At 34.9% G+C, this 24,230-nt stretch overlaps 1 protein-coding gene across 7 annotated transcripts in view; it reads right to left on the bottom strand.

Moving 5' to 3' along the window:
* The window catches only part of DMXL2 (Dmx like 2), a 187,741-nt gene that overhangs the window by 94,392 nt on the left and 69,119 nt on the right, over positions 1 to 24,230 (bottom strand). For all 7 annotated transcript variants that reach the window (XR_004431994.1, XR_004431995.1, XM_033190115.1 and 4 more), the window contains exons 7-13: positions 18,444 to 18,622; positions 16,783 to 16,966; positions 13,594 to 13,768; positions 8,384 to 8,623; positions 7,641 to 7,912; positions 6,321 to 7,017; positions 5,823 to 5,944 (exon numbers count right to left, since the gene is read on the bottom strand). Coding sequence is in view for 5 of the 7 variants with exons in the window: in XM_033190115.1 (XP_033046006.1) it covers positions 5,823 to 5,944; positions 6,321 to 7,017; positions 7,641 to 7,912; positions 8,384 to 8,623; positions 13,594 to 13,768; positions 16,783 to 16,966; positions 18,444 to 18,622 (1,869 nt within the window). In the remaining 2 variants the exon portion in view is untranslated. The remainder of the gene's footprint in view (positions 1 to 5,822; positions 5,945 to 6,320; positions 7,018 to 7,640; positions 7,913 to 8,383; positions 8,624 to 13,593; positions 13,769 to 16,782; positions 16,967 to 18,443; positions 18,623 to 24,230) is intronic.

The raw sequence follows: 24,230 nt of genomic DNA, 5'->3' as shown, positions 1-24,230 counted from the left end.
AAGAGGTATCTGCACTCCCATGTTTGCTGCAGCTCTGTTCAAAATAGCCAAGATTTGGAAGCAACCTAAGTATCCATCAACAGATGAATAGGTAAAGAAAAAAAAATGTGGTACTTATATACAACAGACTACTAATTGGCCATAAAAAAGAATGAGATTCTGTCATTTTGCAGCAACAAGGATGAAACTGGAGGTCATTATTTTAAGTGAAATAAGCCAGGCACAGAAATACAAATATTGCATGTCCTCACTTATTTGTGGGAGCTAAAAATCAAAACAGGTGGATCCATGGAGATAGGGAGTAGAAGGATGATTACCAGAGGCTGGGAGGGGTAGTAAGGGATTGGCGGGAGGCAGGGACGGTTAATGGGTACAAAAAAATAGTTAGAATTAATAAGACCTAGTGTTTGATAGCACAACAGGATGATTATAGTCAATAATTTAATTGCTCATTTCTAAATAACTAGAAGAGTATGAGGTGATAGATACCTCATTTTCCATTATTTGACTAAGAATTGCATGCCTATATCAAAACATCTCATGTACCCCACAAATACATACATCTACTATGTACCCACAAAAATTTAAAAAAAAAGTTTTTAAACCTGCAACTAACATTATATGTAATGATCAAAGACTGAATGTTTTTCCTCCAAAAATGGGAAGAAGGCAAGAACATCCAATCTCACTTCTTATTCAACATGGTGTTGGAAGTTTTAGTTACCACAACAAAATAAGAAAAACAAAAACCATACAGATTAGAAAGGAAGAGATAAAATTGTTCCCATTTATAATGAGACGATTATCTACATGGAAAAGTCCCAGAAATCTACCAAAAACACTCCTACACCTAATATATGCATACAGCAATGTTACAGGATACAAGATAAACACACAAAATTCAATTGCATTTGTATATTCAATCGTATTTGTATATTCAACTGTATTTGTATATCCCGGCAGTGACTACATGGATACCAACATTAAAAAGACAGTACCATTTACAATCAGTAGAATAAATGAAATACTTACGTATAAACCTAACAAAACATTCACAGGACATGCATGCTGAAGACCACAGGAGAGGGAGATTGGGGATACTACTGAAAGTTGTTTACTATATATATATTTATATATGTTTACATTATAAATATATATATATTTATATATATATTTAGAGATGGGGTCTCACTATGTTGCCCAGGCTGGTCTTAAACTCATGGGGTCAAGCAATCTTCTCATCTCAGCTTCCCAAAGTGCTGGGATTACAGATGTGAGTCACCGTGCCTGGCTACATTATATTTTGAGTATTATATTATTATTTGAAGGTAGACTATGAGAGGTTAAAGATGCATATTATAAAACCTTGAGGTACCACCAAAAACAAAACACTGAGTATAATGGAGAACAAATAGAACCATAAGAAAATACAAAATCCCCCAAATCATGGGGAATGCCATCAATGGCAAAAAACGAAAAACTGGCAAAAATTCCCATTTTCAAAAAGGAAAAGAGCATACTGCTGCAGGGCAGACTGAAGAGCTTAATGTCTATCTAGTACAATGTTTTGGTCACCAAGGGATGTCAAGGTGTGTACATTATACCTATCATATATTAAAACAAATCACCTCATGTAACTTTGACTTTCTTCTTTGACTGCAGAAAGTAGAAAGAGTGTATTTTATTTCAGAAAGTATATGACAGGCTGTCTCACAGAAATCCTTGAAACAAGCTGGAAAACATTCCAAAAAATGAAAATGGAGAAAGATTTCAAATGTATACTGCTAGGTTCTTTCTTCAGACCTGCCTATTTATCATATTAATAACTGACTCAGATGATGTAGATATAACACTCTTCAAATAGGCTGGTGACATAGTCATAAAGCAGTAACAAATATATTAAATAACATAATCCAGATTCAAAAACATACTGAGAGATTGGACTGTTTAGTTGCGCTCAGCAAGATGAAATGTAATAGGAAAAAATAGGTCTACATTTGGACCCCAAATCCAAATGCACAAATACAGAATGGAGAAGACAAGGCTTAGCAGAGGGCAGGGACAGGGAAAGACTTCGGGATATTCAGAGTCAGCTCATGATAAATCAATTACATACAAAGAATGTGGAGTGCCTGTCAAAACATAAATGTATCTAATGAGAGAGGTCACAATATTGCTATGTTTTAGTCATCCTACAAGGCTCAGAGCACAGACAAACGGAAACCTGCTCAGAAGAGTAACCAGGGTCAAATGTAAAACAGTTAAAGAAACTTGATAGGCACAGGCGGAGCAGGTTTGGCCTGAGGTAGTAAGGTTCACGGGTTACAAGAAAGCTGTCTTTAAATATCTTGAGGTGTTCTCATATGCAAGAAATATTAGATTTACTATAAGTAGAACTAGCACTAACAAGTAGAATTTACACAAAATAAATAGCATTTAAATATGATTGTCTGAGCTATTCAAGGACAGAATGAGCTGCATTTAGAGTTGAGTCTCCCTCATCGGTGGCCAGATGACAAATTGACAGGAATGAAGCAGAGGGGAATAAAGCATCAGATGACTGGTGAGACCAGGTGACCTTTAAAGTATCTTCCAATTCTAGTTCTATGATTCTATTTTTCTAGACTTTCTCTATGCCAAACCTTAAGCTCCAATCCAAATGGCTTTCTCACTGTTTCTGGAACAAGCTTTACATATGTACTTTCCTGTATCTATACTTACTTTCAGGCAATTTTCTCACTCAGGCAAAGACAAAGAATTTATGTTTCTAAATCTTATCCACCCATCAAGAATGAACCCAAATACTGTCCTTAATGACTTCCATGCCTACCTTAATCTGATCTCTCTCTCCTCTGAATAATGAAACACTTCTAGGGCCATCCTTTTGGCAATTCATTACGTATCACTCTTAGACTTCCTGTCTTATGTCTTAAACTGCTACTTAACTTTTTATTAATAAGCTTTCTCTTCAACTAAATTAAAAGCTCCTTAAAGGTAGATCTGAAACTTATATTCTGTACTCACTTTACATCTAGGAGAACACAGTAGATGCTCAAAAATAGTCACTGGTTTTCAATACTGGAAACATTTTTATTAGAATAGTTGTTTCTATAGGTAAATGGAAAATCTGTTCAACTCTAGATACTATCATATATGACTTCTAGCTCAGATACAGAACTATCAGAATGAGATGCTGCCACCCACTGATAACAAATTCTAACCAGAGAATTTTTTTAATGGTCAATCAAGCTTGAAAAAGTTCCAGTTTTCCAACCTAAACATACAGCTTGATAAAGATGTCTTAAAACCTTTTTTGAGCAAAGTAAGATTAAAAGAACCAAACTAGAGAGTAAAATATGTTACAAACAAATAATATTTTAGAAAAAATCCTTTTTATTTCTTTTTATGTAAAATGTATTAATGTGTGGTATGTACACTAAAACTTTGATTCATATACCTTGGAACACAACTTAGGAAAAAATAAATGTGTCATATATATATCTTATGCAGCCCAGAACATATGCTTACTCCCTAAACAGCAACTAACAAATATTGGTCCTACAAAATTCAACAGCCCTTCATGCTAAAAACGCTCAATAAATTCGGTATTGATGGAACGTACCTCAAAATAATAAGAGCTATTTACGACAAACCCACAGCTAATATCATACTGAATGGGCAAAAACTGGAAAAATTCCCTTTGAAAACTGGCACAAGACAGGGATGCCCTCTCTCACCACTCCTATTCAACATAGTGTTGGAAGTTCTGGCTAGGGCAATCAGGCAAGAGAAAGAAATCAAGGGTATCCAGTTAGGAAAAGAAGAAGTCAAATTGTCCCTGTTTGCAGATGACATGATTGTATATTTAGAAAACCCCATCGTCTCAGCCCAAAATCTCCTTAAGCTGATAAGCAACTTCAGCAAAGTCTCAGGATACAAAATTAATGTGCAAAAATCCCAAGCATTCTTATACACCAGTAACAGACAAGCAGAGAGCCAAATCAGGAATCAACTTCCATTCACAATTGCTTCAAAGAGAATAAAATACCTAGGAATCCAGCTTACAAGAGATGTAAAGGACCTCTTCAAGGAGAACTACAAACCACTGCTCAGTGAAATCAAAGAGGACACAAACAAATGGAAGAACATACCGTGCTCATGGATAGGAAGAATCAATATCGTGAAAATGGCCATACTGCCCAAGGTGATTTATAGATTCAATGCCATCCCCATCAAGCTACCAATGACTTTCTTCACAGAATTGGAAAAAACTGCTTTAAAGTTCATATGGAACCAAAAAAGAGCCCGCATTGCCAAGACAATCCTAAGTCAAAAGGACAAAGCTGGAGGCGTCACGCTACCTGACTTCAAACTATACTACAAGGCTACAGTAACCAAAACAGCATGGTACTGGTACCACAACAGAGAAATAGACCAATGGAACAGAACAGAGTCCTCAGAAATAATACCACACATCTACAGCCATCTGATCTTTGACAAACCTGACAAAAACAAGAAATGGGGAAAGGATTCCCTATTTAATAAATGGTGCTGGGAAAATTGGCTAGCCATAAGTAGAAAGCTGAAACTGGATCCTTTCCTTACCCCTTATACGAAAATTAATTCAAGATGGATCAGAGACTTAAATGTTAGACCTAATACCATAAAAACCCTAGAAGAAAATCTAGGTAGTACCATTCAGGACATAGGCATAGGCAAGGACTTCATGTCTAAAACACCAAAAGCAACGGCAGCAAAAGCAAAAACTGACAAATGGGATCTAATTAAACTAAAGAGCTTTTGCACAGCTAAAGAAATTACCATCAGAGTGAACAGGCAACCTACAGATTGGGAGAAAATTTTTGCAACCTACTCATCTGACAAAGGGCTAATATCCAGAATCTACAAAGAACTCAAACAGATATACAAGAAAAAAACAAACAACCCCATCAAAAAGTGGGGAAAGGATATGAACAGACATTTCTCAAAAGAACACATCCATACAGCCAACAGACACATGAAAAAATGCTCGTCATCACTCGCCATCAGAGAAATGCAAATCAAAACCACAATGAGATACCATCTCACACCAGTTAGAATGGCAATCATTAAGAAGTCAGGAAACAACAGGTGTTGGAGAGGATGTGGAGAAATAGGAACACTTTTACACTGTTGGTGGGATTGTAAACTAGTTCAACCATTATGGAAAACAGTATGGCGATTCCTCAAGGATCTAGAACTAGATGTACCATAGGACCCAGCCATCCCACTACTGGGTATATAGCCAAAGGATTATAAATTACTCTACTACAAAGACACATGCACACGTATGTTTATTGCGGCACTATTTACAATAGCAAAGACTTGGAATCAACCCAAATGTCCATCTGTGACAGACTGGATTAAGAAAATGTGGCATATATACACCATGGAGTACTATGCAGCCATCCAAAAGGATGAGTTTGCGTCCTTTGTAGGGACATGGATGCAGCTGGAAACCATCATTCTTAGCAAACTATCACAAGAAGAGAAAACCAAACACCGCATGTTCTCACTCACAGGTGGGAACTGAACAATGAGATCACTTGGACTCAGGAAGGGGAACATCACACACTGGGGCCTATCATGGGGAGGGGGGAGGAGGGAGGGATTGCATTGGGGAGTTATACATGATATAAACGTTATGCACATGTACCCTAGAACTTAAAGTATAATAAAAAATTAAAAAAAAAAAAAAACAAAAACAAATATAGGTCCTAGACAAGTCAAAAGAAAATTCTTTACCACCTTAGATAAATTAATAAAGATTATTAAATACTTACTGAAGATTCTGGGTCTGACAATTCATCCAATAATTTCCTTGCATCCACTACAGCTTGATAGAGTCTCAGATTTTTGCCATCAGAAGCAACAAAGCAAGCACTTGCAGAATTGCAATATGTGCCTGAGAAAGGAAAACAAGGACTCTGGGTTCTAAACATGTAGTTTATTTTTCTTATTGGCTAAAGGATAAGAAACAAGTATTCACATTTTTCTTTTGAGGCTTAACCATGGTCTAGAATCACAATTAAACAGGTACAATAAGTAGATACAAAATTATTAACAAAAAAATGTAATTTAAAAATGGATTATGAGGTTAAAAACTTCTAAGTTCTAAAAATAAGTCTCATGCCTGTATTCTGAATATTAAAAATCACCTTAATAATAAAACTGAATACTTACTAAAAACCATCTTAATAACAACAATATAAACCATTTTGTATATAACAAATAATAGTTTAAAAGCTTTTGTTAATTTCACAATTACAATGAACACTTACCTAGACAGTAACTGGGAATGAGAGTTGGAAGCCAAGCCACATTAGAGAACGCTGAGGTATGTAAAGAGTTAATTCGAGCCAATTCTGATACTCCTCCAGTGTATGACAAAGGTCCTATTGGGTCTACACGCCACAGAATAAGTTCACTGTAGATTGCATTTGGGTCATGAAATGTACGAGTTGCTGCATTTCTAAGAGGTTGTTTTGAGGAACCTTTCATATGTTTTACAGGGTCCATTAATCTACTTAATTTATTGTCTGAGTCCCACTGATAATCGGATTCAGGAGTCAACAGAGCATTATGATGAGAGGATGTCAATAACAATGGTAAAACTGAATGACATGCCAGGTCATTGAGGTGAAATCGATGACCGCAATATCTAAATTTGTGAGATACAGTTAGAACAGTGGTAAAGGCAGACTTATCAGCAAAAGTGACTGCCCACTGATTTAAAGAACCATCTATGTGTTTAGAGATCATCATCACTGTGGGAGCTAAGATGTTCATATTTGTACTGTGTGATCTAGAGTGTGGCTGTGATCCGTGAGGACTGCCTACAGACATCCCCTCCTGGTGTAACAAGGTGTGGTCAGAATCTTTTGTCGCATTTATACAGGCATACATCATGATATTTTTACTAAGAGAGCTTGCATCACCAGAGGGAAATGCAACAGGAATCCGAGAAGAAAAAGAAACCTGGAAAACATAATTATATGATTCAGTACAAATAGTTTACCTCCTCTCAAAAAAAAGACTTCTCAAAATACCAAATCTCAGCTTCTTATCAAAAAACGTCATTTTCAACCTCTTTATGGTTCAATCCCTTTCTTCTATTTACGAAATATCATATCTCTATTCGTGGCCTAAGAGAAGGCTGAAGAAATAAAGTTCAGGTGCTTTGCTTGTACAACAAAATGACCACCAGCCACAGATATAAATAGCAATAAAGTTGAACGAGATGACAAGTAAAGGCAGCTTCGTTTAGCTCATCAAATTGGGCACAAGGAGGAGCTCATCCTGATTCATATTTTCAGGGTAGTTTCTTAATCTTATTCAAAATATTATTAACTCCCCCCAAAATCAACACATATTTAAATATTCAGTATTGCATTTCAAGGCCAAATTCATTATCTTCTAACTAATCAAGTTTGCTAAGCTTATGGTCACTGATCCCTTCTGAAAGCAAGAAGTATTCTTTACTCAGATGCTTATCAAAACCAAAATTTTCAGTAATTCTACAAACATGCTAACTCTACAAAGCATTTATTTCTTTTTATTGCTTTAAGAAACGTAATAACTATTTCATCAATAAAATATACCTGGACTTGTCTAAATATTCCAGGATTATATTCATCCAAATACTTTACATGCCACACTAGAAAGGTACCATCTACAGGGTGTATTGTAAAAAGCATATCAGGATTCTTATTCCATTCAGTTAGCAGCGTTTCAATCTTCCGATCAAGCAGAACCGTAGGCAGTGGCATTGGTACACTAAGTCGTGAATAAGTTCTAGGACTTCCTTCTCTTTCTCCATCTTCATGTTCCGATGATCCTGTACCTGCCTCAGATTCTCTATCCAGGGATAAATCTGAACCAGAAAATATATTTATCAATACATGCATTAAGTAATTCATTTACATGCTAGACTACAAATAAATGGCATACTATCTTTAAAAACTATAAATTTCTTTCCAATTTACAGTCAGGAAAAAAAAGGAAACTTTTGTCTGAATTGAAAGTTACTATAGTTACTACTTTTAGATAAATTAAAACTTCATTCACCCTATCATTACTACTACCATTAGCAAAACCTGTTCCCCAGAAAAGGCTATGGCTTCCAAAGACTCAAAGAAATATGTTATAACAAAACATATAGTTAGATGATGTTTGCAGGACCTAGCAGAGTGCCTGATCCAAGGCAGATGGTCAGTAAATACTTGTGTAACAAATAGAAAAGTAAAAAGGAGGAAGAGTGGGAAGGAAGAATTCAAAACTAAAAGTGGTACCACAGAAGGCTGTTAACTTTGGAGTAAGAAAAACCTGAACACAGGATACTAACCATGGTCTAATTTCATATGTAAACCCCGTTCTCTATCCTCCTGTGAATGTTCCTCATCTTCTCTATCTGCATCATCACTTTCATGATCTACCTGCTTATCAGAAAGTTTTCGTAACTGATGCATAAATATTTCTGTAGATGACGTAAAATGAAATTCCTTGTTGTTTAACCAATGAACTACAAAGCCCCCATTTCCATCATCAACATTAAATGCAGTGCCAACCAAGACATTTGGAATATCTGTGGAAATAAAAAAGATTTCAATATAAATTTTTTTATTTCTTTAAAAACATGACAAGTGCTTACAATGAGTAATCTATACAAAGAAAAGGTGCTAAACAAGTCAACACAATTTTAGCAGCATTTGTAAAAACGTTAACTGAATTTAATGGTAAATGTAAATCTTAAGAATGACAGACTTATATGAAATTAAACTATTAACTTAAAAACAAAATACACAAATGTATCAACCTTCAGTGAATTCTAGTTTGGGGACAGGAGATGAAAAATTAAAGCAGAAAAGCAGCCATAAAAGAGATAACTGGGGAAGTTTAAATATGAACTGGATATTAGATATTATGGAATTACTTATCATTTTCTTAGGTAGGATGATATTACGATTATGTGAGAGAATTTTAGGAGATACTTGCTACTGTAAGGGTGATACACCATGATAGGTATAACTTATTTTGAAAAGACTAAGAAAACATTTCGACTGTGTGCTCATGCCTGTAATCCTAGCACTCTGGGAGGGAGAAGCAGGTGGATTGCCTGAGCTCAGGAGTTTGAGACCAGCGCGGGCAACACAGTGAAGCCCCATCTCTACTAAATACAAAATACAAAAAATTAGCCCAGCATGGAGGGGTGCGCCTGTAGTCCCAGCTACTTGGGAGGCTGAAGCAGGAGAATTGCTTGAACTCGGGAGGCAGAGGTTGCCATGAGTCGAGATCACTCCACTGTACTCCAGCCTGGGTGACAGAACAACACTCCGTTTCCAAAAAAAAAAAAAGAAAAAGAAAAGAAAGAAAGAAAAAGAAAAGAAAACATTTCACACACATACACACAGAGACATTTGCCACACATAAAGCAACCGTGGCAAAATGTTAACTGTTGAATCAAGTGAAGAATATAAAAGTATTCACTGTACTATTCTTCCAACCTTTCTTAGTGTTTGAAACTTTACTAAAAATCTGTCGGGAAATAACATGAAGAAAAAACACAAGAAGGCAGGCAAAATTCTAAGTAAGAGAGAATTTCTCCATTTGAGGTAACTGAAATTTATGAAATTGATGAGTTCATGTAAGACAGTATAAATTGGCCAGGGTGGTGGCTCATGTCTGTAATCCCAGCATTTTTGGAGGCCAAGGCAGGAGGATCGCTTGAACTTAGGAGTTTGGGACCAGCCTGGGAAACAGAGAGACAGTGTCTGAAACCCCGTCTCTACTAAAAATACAAAAACTAGCTGGGCGAGGTGGCGGGCGCCTGTAGTCCCAGCTACTCGGGAGGCTGAGGCAGGAGAATGGCGTAAACCCGGGAGGCGGAGCTTGCAGTGAGCTGAGATCCGGCCACTGCACTCCAGTCTGGGAGACAGAGCGAGACTCCACCTCAAAAAAAAAAAAAAAAAAAAAAAAAAAAAAAAAAAAAATTAGCCAGGAGTGGTGGCACACACCTGTGGTCCCAGCTACTCAGGAGGCTGAAGTGGTAGGATTGCCTGAGCCCAAGAGGTCAAGGCTGCACTCTAGCCTGGGTAACAGAGCGAGACCCTGTCCCCCTCCGCCCAAAACATGGTGTAAATCAAAAACTTAATCTCCTTAATTTCAATCCATATTATAAATAATTCATTCAACAGACGGAAAAATTGTCCTTTGCAAAAAGAAGTGAAAATCTAAAGATAAAATGCATGGACAATAAATATGAATGCTAAATAATGCTTTAAATTGTTCTTTCTTTCCAGTTCCTGGATGACCATCCTGGTTTTGTGATAAAAATGAAATAAATCATATAAAATAGGATTTGTGAATTAGCAATCCTATAAAACACTACATCACCTATGTGACTATATAGTATTCTTGCTCAAAGTGTTAAACCTAAATCTTATGAACAAATATTCAGACTGTGAGACATTCTGAAAGAAAACTGAGAAACAACTTTTTGAGACTGACAGATTTTTTTTTGACATTTGAGAGAGGGACTGTTCTAGATTGGAGGAATTGAAAGAAAATAATCTGCATTTAAGACAGGAATCTATATTTGCATATGAACTATATATTACATGATATTATTTTATCCGTGTTCCTCACATGCAATAACAGTATTACAGTTATGGAAGCAAATTCCCTTTTTGCTAAAAGATATATTCTTAAATATTTAGGAGGTGAAGGGTAATGTGATAAACAACTTTACTTTCAAATGGTTCTGCCAAAAATAAGGGAGGAGGCAGCAAAGACATATCTATACAGGCAGAGAGGGGAGAATAAAAGAATAAATGACAAGATGTTAATATGTGGTAAATCTGGGTAAGTGGTATATGGATATTTGCTGTACTATTTTTTCAACTTTCTTGTAGTTTCAAAAAAATTTTTGAAAAAAAGGTGAAGAGGACAAGTCCTAACAATATAAAATTATTTGCATTTAGTAACATATTTGGTCAACTTAAATGTTATATTTACATGCAGTAACCAAAAATGCATGATGTTAAACATTTTTAAGAAAATTGTTTTTAAAATAATATGTAGGTAAGTTAGGATGAGCATGAATAAAATTAGTGACGGTTAGTAAAGAAGCTGGGGAAGACCAGGGCCCAGTGGCTGCAAAAACATATCCAGTCCTTAGGCTCAAATGATGTGACAGAATGCTCATCCTCTGTGATCCTATTCTATCTAATTAGGACAGTACACACAGTTAAAAACAAAATAACATTTAATCAGATGGCAAAGCACTGTCCAATAGAAATATAATGCAGACCAAAAATGCAAGACATGTTAAACAAATTTTAGATATTTCAGTAGCCATGTTTCAGAAGGTAAAATGAAACAGGTAATATTAATTTTAATGATATACTTTGACTCAACATATACAAAAGAGTCTTTCAACAAATAATCAATATGAAATAAAATTATTAATGAAATAGTTTTCATTATTTTTTATACTAAGTCTTGGAACTTCAGTGTGTATTTTACAGCATATCTCAGTTTGGACCAGCCACATTTCAAGTCCTCAAACAGCTAATACGGGGCCAGTGGCTACTCTATAAAACAGCACATATCTAGAGTCACCACTGAAGATCACCCTTTTAGAATTCTATTTACTAAATACTGTATTTACATACAGAAACATTTAAAACTAAAAGCCCCTTCACTCTGAAGCAACAAACCTCCAGTTCAATAACATACAACTATAATTTTATATAAAACTTTATATAGTTCTGAGCAATGTAATATAAAATTTATAGCCTTTCTCATACATTTCCATGTAGAAGGAAAACATATTGCCTTTAAAATAGAAGCTCACAAATATGTGTGCCAACAAAGAACCTGCCTCAAAATATTTCTCAGTCACATAGGGGAAAAAGGGAAAAGAAAATATTCAAGTTAGAAGGAAAAGTGTTTTCCTTAGTATAGGACAAGAAAGTCTACAAGGGTAGAAAACAAGATATGCTGAGATATAAGAAAAACTTTGTAAAAATATATTTAGAGGAGGTTATAAAGAAGAGTTGGGAAGATTTAAACTGTGAAGTGAGGGAAATTACACTAATTTACCAGGCTGCCACCAATTGTGACATCAGGTTCAGTTAAAGCTCTAATTTACTGGGAAACCTTGTTATAGACTAGACAAAGATGCTCAGAAATAGTTACTGAGTTAATACCCTGAGAATCACATAGTCCCAATTCAAAAAATGGTACTTTATATTATATCTCTATTCCAATTAAGTATTTTAAAGGCAACATGAAATAATAATGGATCCTTTCCTTACCCCTTATACGAAAATTAATTCAAGATGGATTAGAGACTTAAATGTTAGACCTAATACCATAAAAACCCTAGAAGAAAATCTAGGTAGTACCATTCAGGACATAGGCATGGGCAAGGACTTCATGTCTAAAACACCAAAAGCAACGGCAGCAAAAGCAAAAACTGACACATGGGATCTAATTAAACTAAAGAGCTTTTGCACAGCTAAAGAAACTACCATCAGAGTGAACAGACAATCTACAGAATGGGAGAAAATTTTTGCAACCTACTCATCTGACAAAGGGCTAATATCCAGAATCTACAAAGAACTCAAACAGATATACAAGAAAAAAACAAACAACCCCATCAAAAAGTGGGGAAAGGATATGAACAGACATTTCTCAAAAGAAGACATCCATACAGCCAACAGACACATGAAAAAATGCTCGTCATCACTCGCCATCAGAGAAATGCAAATCAAAACCACAATGAGATACCATCTCACACCAGTTAGAATGGCAATCATTAAGAAGTCAGGAAACAACAGGTGTTGGAGAGGATGTGGAGAAATAGGAACACTTTTACACTGTTGGTGGGATTGTAAACTAGTTCAACCATTATGGAAAACAGTATGGCGATTCCTCAAGGATCTAGAACTAGATGTACCATATGACCCAGCCATCCCACTACTGGGTATATACCCAAAGGATTATAAATTACTCTACTACAAAGACACATGCACACGTATGTTTATTGCGGCACTATTCACAATAGCAAAGACTTGGAATCAACCCAAATGTCCATCTGTGACAGACTGGATTAAGAAAATGTGGCACATATACACCATGGAATACTATGCAGCCATCAAAAAGGATGAGTTTGCGTCCTTTGTAGGGACATGGATGCAGCTGGAAACCATCATTCTTAGCAAACTATCACAAGAAGAGAAAACCAAACACCGCATGTTCTCACTCATAGGTGGGAACTGAACAATGAGATCACTTGGACTCGGGAAGGGGAACATCACACACTGGGGCCTATCATGGGGAGGGGGGAGGAGGGAAGGATTGCTTTGGGGAGTTATACATGATATAAACGTCATGCACATGTACCCTAGAACTTAAAGTATAATAAAAAATAAATTAATTTAAAAAATAAAAAAAATAAAAAAATAAAAATAGGTTATAAAAGTAGTTCCACTTTTCTATTTATTTACCTGACTTCAACATATTTATGGGAAATAAAACTTTATCCTTTACCTGTGGCAGGGTTGATGCTTGCTGCGATATGAAAATGACAGAGGGCATTTGCATGGTGGGAAATGTGTCTTTGAACTTCATGCATTGCTGTTTGGTCGGGCATTAATTCAGCGTGAGTTACAAGAACAGATGACCTCCTCTGTCCTTTCCTTAAATTTTTCAAATGGTGTATTGTCTAAAATAGAAAAATAGCTGCTGAGCCCAACTGTTGAAGGTCTAATAAATGCCAACCAAAATACTCTTAATTATTAAGAGGTTTCAGATTTTTTTCTCCATAAAAACCTGATCATTTTAAAGGGAATTTTTTAAATTACAGTAGAACTATTTTGGATGTATTCTCTACAGTTCTTGTAAACTTTTAGTTCAAGGCAAAAAGTAGTGTGCAAAAATACGTATTCATGTTATCTACAAAACATGAATAAAAATTCCCGTTAATATTAGAAGGTCCAAAGTTTTTTTTTTCAGGATATCCTAGTACTGAGACAGAATTTTCTAGTCATAAGAGTAAAAAAAAAAAAATTCCTGAGTCTTCCTACCAGGAAGAATATTGCCTCCCCAATATTGCCTCTCACTTAAAATTAAACAGTCAGCTAAATAATCAAATTCATGATATTGATTATAAAGAAAAAAACAAGGTATGAAAATACAGAATAACAAGGGGAACCTACCCAGATAGGAGTAGACAAGGAAAGACCTCATTAAAGTGTTGACCTTTAATTTGTTTAAATTGTTTTAAACAATTTGCAAATTGGATTTGTTTAAATTGAGATAAATCTATATGATTAAAATTCTTCATTAGCATGCGTGATCATGTGGACTATTTTAGACATGGGGCCATGTCATCCTTGGCATTATCTTTTTTCTCCATATCACGACCCCACCTTGCAGTAATTCCTTATTCTGTAACTTAACCCACTCCCAAGACCATGTTTCATAATAACTTTCTATTCTTTTCCTTTGTTCTCCACATTCAATTAAATAAAGTATAAAATGTTATCAATTCTTTCTTCATTAAAGTAACATATTTGGTATATCCTCTCAATATCTACAGCCCTTCTCATTTTACCTATGGAAAATAGTATCAGGTCAATGGTATGTCCCCCACCTCTGGTCTCCCACTACAGAGTTGCTTATTGCTTTGATAACAGGGTTAAGATGGACATTAGAGACCCCCTGGTCCAAACTGCATATCAAATTATTTTCACTGGATCCTTGACATTTACCATTATTTTAAATTAGACTGACAAGACTGATCTAACACTGGCCATTTTCTCCTAGAAACAAAAAATATAACTTAAGAATATATACAATTATATAGATCTAACAGTTAGGAGTTCCATAGGAAAGGATAGGATGTCAGAAAGCAAAGTGACTTGTAAGTCAGACACTTATGCCTTTTTTTAAAAAACTATCTTAACATATTAATTAATAATATTACTAAAAGACAGTAAAAACTTGTCAAATCACTGGTTACATATTTACTCATATTTCTGTTCTATTTTACATGGCAATAATTCAATTTAACAAACACTTGAAAAGCAATATATCAGGTACTATGGAGGATACAAAGATGTCTAAAAGCCCTTGGTTTCCAAAGGCTCATATATAATTTGAAGATAAAATACGTTACATAAGTAAATGATCATAAATATCTAGTTAAAAATTAAGTACTCTGTCCTACTAAATATCAGTATCAAAATAAAAGATAACTGTTTTGACATCTGCTTTTAATTTCACTTACATTTTAAATACTGAAAAAAATGTACAAATAGCGCCCAATCATAGGCAGTGATATAGTTTGGATACTTGACCCTGCTTAAATCTCACGTTGAATTGTAATCCCCATTGCTGGAGGTACAGCCTGGTGGGAGATGTTTGGGTCATGAGGCGGATCCCTCATGGCTTGGTGTTGGTATTATCTTTGCAACAGCGAGTGAATTATCATTTAAAAGTCGGCACCTCCCCCCAACTCTTTCTTGCTCCTGCTTTTATACCATGTGATGTGCTGACTCCTGCTTCAACTTCTGCCATGGGTAAAAGCTCCCTGTGGCCTCCCTAGAAGCCAGCCAGATTCTGGTGCCATGCTTCCTATAGAACCAAGAGGCAATTAAACCTCTTTTCATTATAAATCACCCAGTTTCAGACGTTTCTTCATAGCAGTGCAAGAATGGCCTAATATAGACAATATCTGAGGAGGGCTGCTTCATATAAAACTTTTATTACACATCCTTAACCTGTCAAAGTTGTACAATATTTCTGCTTGGTAAAATGGCAAAGCCACTTTGACTATGCAAGCTTTAAACTGTTAATGCAAATACATAAAGTAAAAGTATAGTCAATAGAGTGTAACAAATTAAGTATAAAAAGTTATAAAATATTACTGCATAATATGATCTCAATCTTATAAAGAAAAATACACATATTCACATGACTAGAATAGTTGAATTATAAATTCCATTATTTCTTCTCCTTTTCTTAATCCAATTCTAGCATACATTATTTGAATTAAAAAGTCACAAGAAAAATAGTAAACTAAGTTTACTATAATACATTTCTGACAATTTAAAATAATGCATATATCTCATTGTATTACCTAATCATATGGGACACAATCATTTGTGCTATATGTTATAATCTAATTTCTTATAAAGCACTTTTATTTCATACTGTATTTAAAAATTACAAAAATTATTTCATTTTCAAAATATTCAATCATGGAAACTCCAAAGAAGTTCAGTTGTGTCTAATATCTTAATAAACATCTGTACTCTTAAGGAACAAAATACTCATTTTTAACTAGAACAAAATTTTAATCTTTATGAAACAAAAGCAAAATATTTTTAATTACAACTAATTTCAAGGACCTTTACATATTTTACTAATACTCCCATAGATTTTCACATGTGACATGCAAAGGATTAAAATATTATCTAGAACTTGAGCATAAAATATCAATTTTAAAAAATTTTTTAATAATATTTACCTATACAACATGTCTGAGATCATTAATTTCTGCATTTGGCTTCTTAGTGCAATAAATAAGTAGTCTAACAAGCATAAATGAGAGTTTATTGCTGTTAATTTCACTCATTACATGTACCATGTGTGCTATCTGCATATTAGTTTATAAATTTCCACCAGGCTCACATTATCGTCAAAATTCATTTACCATTTTAAATAATATAATACCTCAAGAGCATGCTGTATTCTGTCTTTGTGTCTTCCAGCATGAGAAAGGTTGCTGGCAATGCTGGAAGTGGTAGTCTCACAAATCTGCTCACCCAAAAGACAGTCTTCTGGTAATAAAGTTTCTGCCCAGAGCCGGCACACACCATCGTGACATGAAGTTAATAACACATTACAGACAGAACCCCTAACAACAAAGAGAAATAAATAAAGGTTAATGTGAATATCAATCCCATCAATTAATTAATATTTTGGTTCTTCATGCATAAAGTTAACATTAGTGCAAAACACAATGGAAAAAAGGAATCAATCAAAGAGCTTGAAATTATATATAGTATCACTGTGAACATCATAAGAATCGGGAAATTGTTTTGAAAAAAGAACTAGAAATTACTGCTAGATTATACATTCAGGTTCTAGAGGATTATTAGTATCTCCTAAACAAAATATACAAACTAAACAGCAAAGGAAAACCTAATCATTGCAAATTACAGAATGACCATAATAAAAGATCATTAAATGTAATTAAACTATCTGGCTTATGGAAGTAGTTTCATTTTACATCATCCTTCCTATAACCCAAACAGTTACAAATAAATAATTATCTTCATCATAAAACTGTAAGGAGAGTATCATTTCAAACATCATAAAACTGTAAGGAGAGTATCATTAAGTTAAAATAAGCAAAAATGGCATGGCATGGAGCAACGAAAGTAACTTACCTCTTGGTTACAAAGAAACAAAAAAATCATTCTCCATTTAAAAAAATGCTTACATAGAATCTAAGTCAAAAGTATTCTGCAAATAGATGCAGATGACGTAAGTAGAATAGACTTTTCATTTAGATTCAAAAAGTATATAAATTTCCCATGTTATCATTTACTGAGCATCTCTACAATGTGTGCTATATTTCCTATCAGGCATAAACAATCCTCAGATATATTTAGTAGGCGAAATAACCCTCCTTCAAGAACAAACTAGATTTCTAAGCAAGCTTCTGAGTGCCCAACAGCTTTCTTAGACCTGTATAAAATAATCATTTGTATAAGCTGTTTTGCAGTATATTTAATCTTCTAAATACCTTTAAGAGATGCCACAATGATGAGGAAAAAATGTATAATAAAAAATTATTTGAGAAACTTCTGTTGACAGCCCTCACATTTAAAAAAAAAAAAAAAAAAAAAGTACAACCTGGCCACTTTCTTCAGACTACATTATATGCTTTAACACCATATATATAATTGACAGTTTTATACCGATATATTTCCCTTCAGTGTGTGCTTTCCTGTTATTTGCAAACATTTTCTTGCTAGGGTCTGCTAGAACCACAGCTACTACTAACAATTTCATTGCCTGGACACAAAGTATGTGCAAGGCCTGTACTAAGCACTTCCCACCCACAAACTACACTTTTAGTTTCACAACAACTCTCTGAGGTAGGTACTATTACGACCCTCATTCTACAGAGAAAAACTGAGGCATAGACAGCTTAAGAAATTTAGTCAAAAACTCATGAAGCTAACGGGATTTAATTTCAGGCAGCTTGATGTCACAGCCTATGCTATTAATTGCCACCATGTAAATAAACTAAAATGACTTTACTTTCATTATTTTTATAAACATAAAAGGATAAAAACTAAAGTTGTATGATTCATTCATCTAACCTGGGCATATACTTGCTAGTTTTACGCCATGAAAAACCTGTCACAGCTCGGGGATGTGCCAAGTAAACAAAGGAAAATTGAGTAGAGGATTGTCTCCTTTTCACTTCATGATGATCCTGAGGTATAATTGAAGACTTCCAGCCAGTCATAGGATACCACACTTTCAAAAGACAATCATCCTGAAAAATATATAGGTCAATATAAAATTAATTTGTACATACACAATTCAAAATTTAAGTGGTTTGAAGTTTTAAAAATTAAGCTATATCTGAAAACTAAAAAGTGACTTATACATAACACAAAACTTATCTTAAAATTATGTTTATTAAAGAATACTATTCTTGAAAAATAAATGAACCTATTCATTATCAATCTTTTCTGTGTGATAGTGTTTTTCAAATGCAGACTGATGCCAAATTTCCCCATTTAGACATAAATTGCTCAGTGCAGAGAAAAGATTCTGATGCCAGCCCCTTGGATAAGTTAGTTAAGAAAGAATTAGAAAGACTTATGCTATCTTTTCAGTAACTGTTATTCCTTCCTTTTTGAAGTAGTCTATCACAGTGAAACCCTTCACCCTTCACCTCACGAATATGAATTGTTTCTTGCTCTAAATCAGGAGTCAGCAAACTTTTCTGCAAAGGGCCAGATGGTAAGTAAGTTAGGATTTGTGGGCTACACATGTCTATAACGCAGATTCTTCTTCTTTCCTTACAACACTTTAAAAAGGTAAAAAAAAAAAAACTTTCTCAGCTCTTGGACCACAGTTCTGCGATCCCTACTCTAAGTGATGAGAAAGCATGCAGGTAGCTGTCACCTCTATGTCCACTTAAAATATTTACAAGTATAACAATAGGCAATGACTTAATCATTTTACTTAGTTCTAACAATTTAGTTAAAGGCTAAATAACTGTATTTTAACAAACTATCCTTTATAGTGCTTTATAATCAATAATAAAAACTGCATTAAAGGGAAATAAATGTTATCACTTATGCAAAAACATAACCTCTGAGAAATTCTGAAATTACGTATTCCTGAAATGTATGCATTGGTCCAAATATTTTCATCTGGACTAGACAGACAATTCTGTTTTTTCCATCTTGGTACTCATTCTCAAATTATGCTGCATAATGAAACATACATTTCCATTAATGTCTCTTTTTTTGGATATTTTAATTATACAGCAAATCTTTTAAGTGCTTGCCCTCAGACAGCAACTAGCCACAATATACTAGTTGCTTTCCTCCAAGTGTCTTCTTCAGCATAGCATCATTTTCACATAATCAAATTTACAGCACAATCTATGCAGTGGTTTCAGACTATGTAACACAGAAATTCTAGAGGTACCTGAGAGCCCCTCAAAAGTCACAATGGAAATGCAAAGAGCCCCACGAGCAGGTGATACTCTAGCCCTTCTCCCACTCCCACCAAGCTCCCCCTCAAATGAAGCAGTCCCTCTTTCATCTGTTATTGGCTACAACTGTAAAACCACAACAAAATTAATCACTGATAACAGAAAGATATCTAGAAAATTCCCATATATTTGAAAACTAAAACCTTCAAAATTACACAGGAAATTTTTAAATATGTTGAAAATATGAATGAAAATGAAAGTACAACATATCAAAACGGGAGAGTAGTAGTTACCTGAGTGCACGGGGGAAACTCCTAGCTTTTTTTCTTTTAAGTTCACTTTTGTTTAGTGTTTTTGTGTTATTTATTTATTTAATTTCCATAGGTTTTGGGGGAACAGGTAGTGTTTGGTTACATGAATTAAGTTCTTTAGTGGTGATTTGTGGGATTTTGGTGCACCCATCGCCCAAGCAGTATACATTGTACCCAATTTGTAGTCTTTTATCCCTCACCCTCCTCCCACCCTTCCTTCCTTGTCCCCAAAGTCCACTGTATCATTCTTATGCCTCTGCATCCTCATAGCTTAGCTCCCACTTATGAGTGAGAATATACGATGTTTAGTTCTCCATTCCTGAGTTACTTCACTTAGAATAATGGTCTCCAATTCCATCCAGGTTGCTGCGAATGTCATTGCATTCCTTTTTATGGCTAAATAGCATTCCACGGTGTGTGTGTGTGTGTGTGTGTATATATATATATATGTATCACAATTTCTTTATCCACTCATTGACTGATGGGCATTTGGGCTGGTTCTATATTTTTGCAGCTGCAAATTGTGCTACTAGAAACATGCGTGTGGAAGTATCTGTTTCATATAATGACTTATTTTCCTCTGGATAGACACCCAGTAGTGGACAGCTGGATAAAATGGTAGTTCTACTTTTGTTCTTTAAGGAATTTCCACACTGTTTTCCATAGTGGTTGTACTAGTTTACATTCCTAACATCAGTGTAAAAGTGTTCTCTTTATATCACATCCCCACCAACATCTATTATTTTTTGGTTTTTTGGTTATGGCCATTCTTGCAGGAGTAAGGTGGTATCGCATTGCAGTTTTGGTTTGCATTTCCCTGATCATTAGTGATGCTGAGCATTTTTTCATATGTTTGTTGGCCACTTGTATATTTTCCTTGCAGAATTGTCTATTGATGTCTTCAGTCCATTTTCTGATGGGATTGTTTGGTTTTTTCTTGCTAATTTGTTTGAGTTCCTTATAGATTCTGGATATTAGTCCTTTGTCAGATGTATAGATTGTGAAGATTTTCTCCCACTCTGTGGATTGTCTGTTTACTCTGCTGCTTCATTTACTGTGCAGAAACTTTAGGAAAGGATATGACAAAAAAAAAGGAAACCACAGACCAATATCCCTGATGAATATAGATGCAAAAATCCTTAACAAAATACTAGCTAACCGAATCCAACAGCATATCAAAAAGATTATCTACCATGATCAAGTAAGTTTCATACAAGGGTTGCAGGGATAGTTTAACATTCGCAAGTCAATACATACGATACACCACAAAAACAGAATTAGAAACAAAATCACATGATCATCTCAACAGATGCAGAAAAAGCACTTGACAAAACCCAGCATCCCTTTATGATTACAACCCTCAGCAAAATCAGCATACAAGGGACAACCCTTCCCTTAAGAAATCTTCTCATCCTAGCCCTTGAAAAACCCAGTTTTTCACTCAAAGGCATAATCTTCTCTCAAAGAAAACGCTGCATTTTTAATTACAAATTGACAACTTATAATTGTATAAATTTACAGAGTACGAAATGATGTTATAATTCACAAATATAACACGATAATTACGTCAAGCTAATTAACATATCCATCACCTCAAATACTTAACATTTTTTATGGTGAGAAGACTTGAAATTTACTCTTAGCAATTTTAAAATATACAATATTCTATTACTAACTATATTCACCATACTGCACAAAAGAACTCAAAAGAAGAAAAGATATATTCCATTTTTTGAAGAAAACAAGATACTTTAAATTATTTGCAAATTTTACAAAATAACCAAGTGTCATTTTTTAAAGTGTTCCAATACAAACATTTTGAACATAAACAAATAATATTTCAGCAAACATCTCCTAGTAAGCAAATCAGAGAAAACCAATTCTTGAACTAAAGATTTAATCAGGTATGTTTTGTGCGGGAAAAAAGGCTCTTTAGTAAGTAAGGTTTTATTTTAAGCTCAGATAGAAATTTAAAATACTCTTAAGCCTAAGAAAAATTTAATTTACCACATTTATAAAAAATAGATCTTACCAGCCAAAGTCCTCAATGAACTGTAATATTAAAAATCCTGGAAGTAACTGAATTTGAGTCTCACAACACCTGAAATAAAATCCTGTCATGTGTAGCAGAGGCGGTGGAAAATGCCTTCTAGTGGGAGATCCACACAGTGACCATCTGTTTCATCAACTCAAATTTGGCTTTATTAACAGAAGCAAAACAAATTGTACTAAAAAAAAAAAAAACTGCCCAACATTCCAAAGTTACTTTCTGTTCTTTTTATCAGGATAATCTTAATCAGATGCGGTATATTCTCAAAAATGTGAGAAAATAGTTTTTTTAATTCAAGACACATTTGCTCAACCTCCACAGGATCCTCACCAGAAAAGCATTCTCATCTTTCCATAAGAATTATGAAACACTTAACTCTTAGGATAACTGAATATAAACAGCTTAGGGAGACATGACTAACACAATGGAAAAAACACTCATCTAGAAAATAAAATTTTTGTGGACATTTTGACAGTCCATATGTCTCTTTCAGGGAAGGGTAGGCATCCTGTAGTTTGTATCAAGCTACTATTCTTAATTCAATCTAATTACATATATTTTAATATGTTTCATAAGAACCAATTATTATACATTTGATTATGTCCGGAAACAGATTTATTAAAGAGCCAAATTTCACTCTAAGCAAACTCAATGGTTTTCCAACCATTCTCAGGATTAAAAACAAAATCAGTCCTCAACATACTAATAGATAATGATGATGTGCCATAAACTGCCTGTACAACTATGAAACAGTTACAAGATTCACTCAAACAACAAGTATTTATTGAATGGCTGGGGATATAGCTGGGGCAGAGGAAGACACGGAAATAATAAAATATATTTCCTCATCCCACAGAGCTTATTCTCTAGAAAGGAAGGCAACTTTAAGTAAGGATATAAATTATTGTTTTAATTACAGTTGTGATAAGCACTATAAGAAAGAAGCAGAGGGCACCAGGAAAGTATTTAATTAGGAGATTTGACCTTGCCTGGGAGATCAGAGGATTCCTTAAGGAAGTGGTATTTAAACTGAGAGTTGAAGGATACATAAAAGATGACCAGGCAAAGAAGCAGGAAGACTGGGTATTCTAGGTATTCCCTAAACAAAGAACAGCACATAAAAAGACCTGGAAGCAGGAAAGAGCTTGGCATATTCAAGGCCTTGAAAGGACATCAGTGTGGTAGGCATTAAGGTGGGAATGAAGCTGGAGAGGCACAGAAGGGTCAGATCAAACAGCAGAGCCTCACAGGCCATGGTAAAGATCATAATCTTCATTTTAGGAGCAACAGGAGTCATTAAAGGGTGGTGAAAAGGAAAACGGCATGTTCAGGTGGCTGGCTCCTGCGGGCAGACCGATGAGAGGACATCTGCGGGACATCACTTAAGGGACTACTGTAAAGGTCCGCAGCCCCGAAGATGCTGACACAGGCAGTGGCAGTGGAGGGCAGAGATGTGGACTTCATCCCTATTTAAAAACCTTAGCTTCTTCTGTGATCAATAAGATCATTAATTAAAACTTTATGATTCCACAAAAGTTTCTTTGCTTTAATTTATGCAGTTAGGCCTCTACTATCTACAGATGTTCAAACTGTTCTCCCATATGTTCTAGGTCATTTGACAAAATTAATTGACATTCCCTCCTTGAACTTTTTTTCTTGGCTTCTCTAATGTCACATTCTCCTGGTTTTCCTTCTATTTTAGTGGCTACTCCTTCCCAGCATGCTTTGTAGGCATCTCCCCTCTCCATTATTTCTTAGTGTTTGAGGATCCTGGGATTTGATCCTGAGCCCCATTCTCTTCTCTAACACACATTTTCTCCCTAATTTCATCCAGACCCATAACTTTAAATACCACCTTTGGATAAAGAATTCAAATTGCCAAAGAACTCCTGACTCTCTTATCCTATCTGATATCTTAACCCAGATGCATCTCAAACTTTGGTCTAACCACTACACTCCAGCTTTCTGTTGTTCTTTAACAAGCCCTGCTAATTCCTATTTCAGAGCATTTGCACTTGGTGTTTGTTCCCTTGGCCAAAACACTCTTTCCCCTGAACTTCAGTTGTCCCCT

The sequence above is a fragment of the Trachypithecus francoisi genome, unplaced genomic scaffold (genome assembly GCF_009764315.1).
Source record: "Trachypithecus francoisi isolate TF-2019V2 unplaced genomic scaffold, Tfra_2.0 Lachesis_group3, whole genome shotgun sequence".
NCBI classification, from domain to species: domain Eukaryota; kingdom Metazoa; phylum Chordata; class Mammalia; order Primates; family Cercopithecidae; genus Trachypithecus; species Trachypithecus francoisi.
The sequence above is the reverse complement of the archived record's forward strand: the minus strand, read 5'-3'. Positions and strand labels throughout refer to the sequence as shown.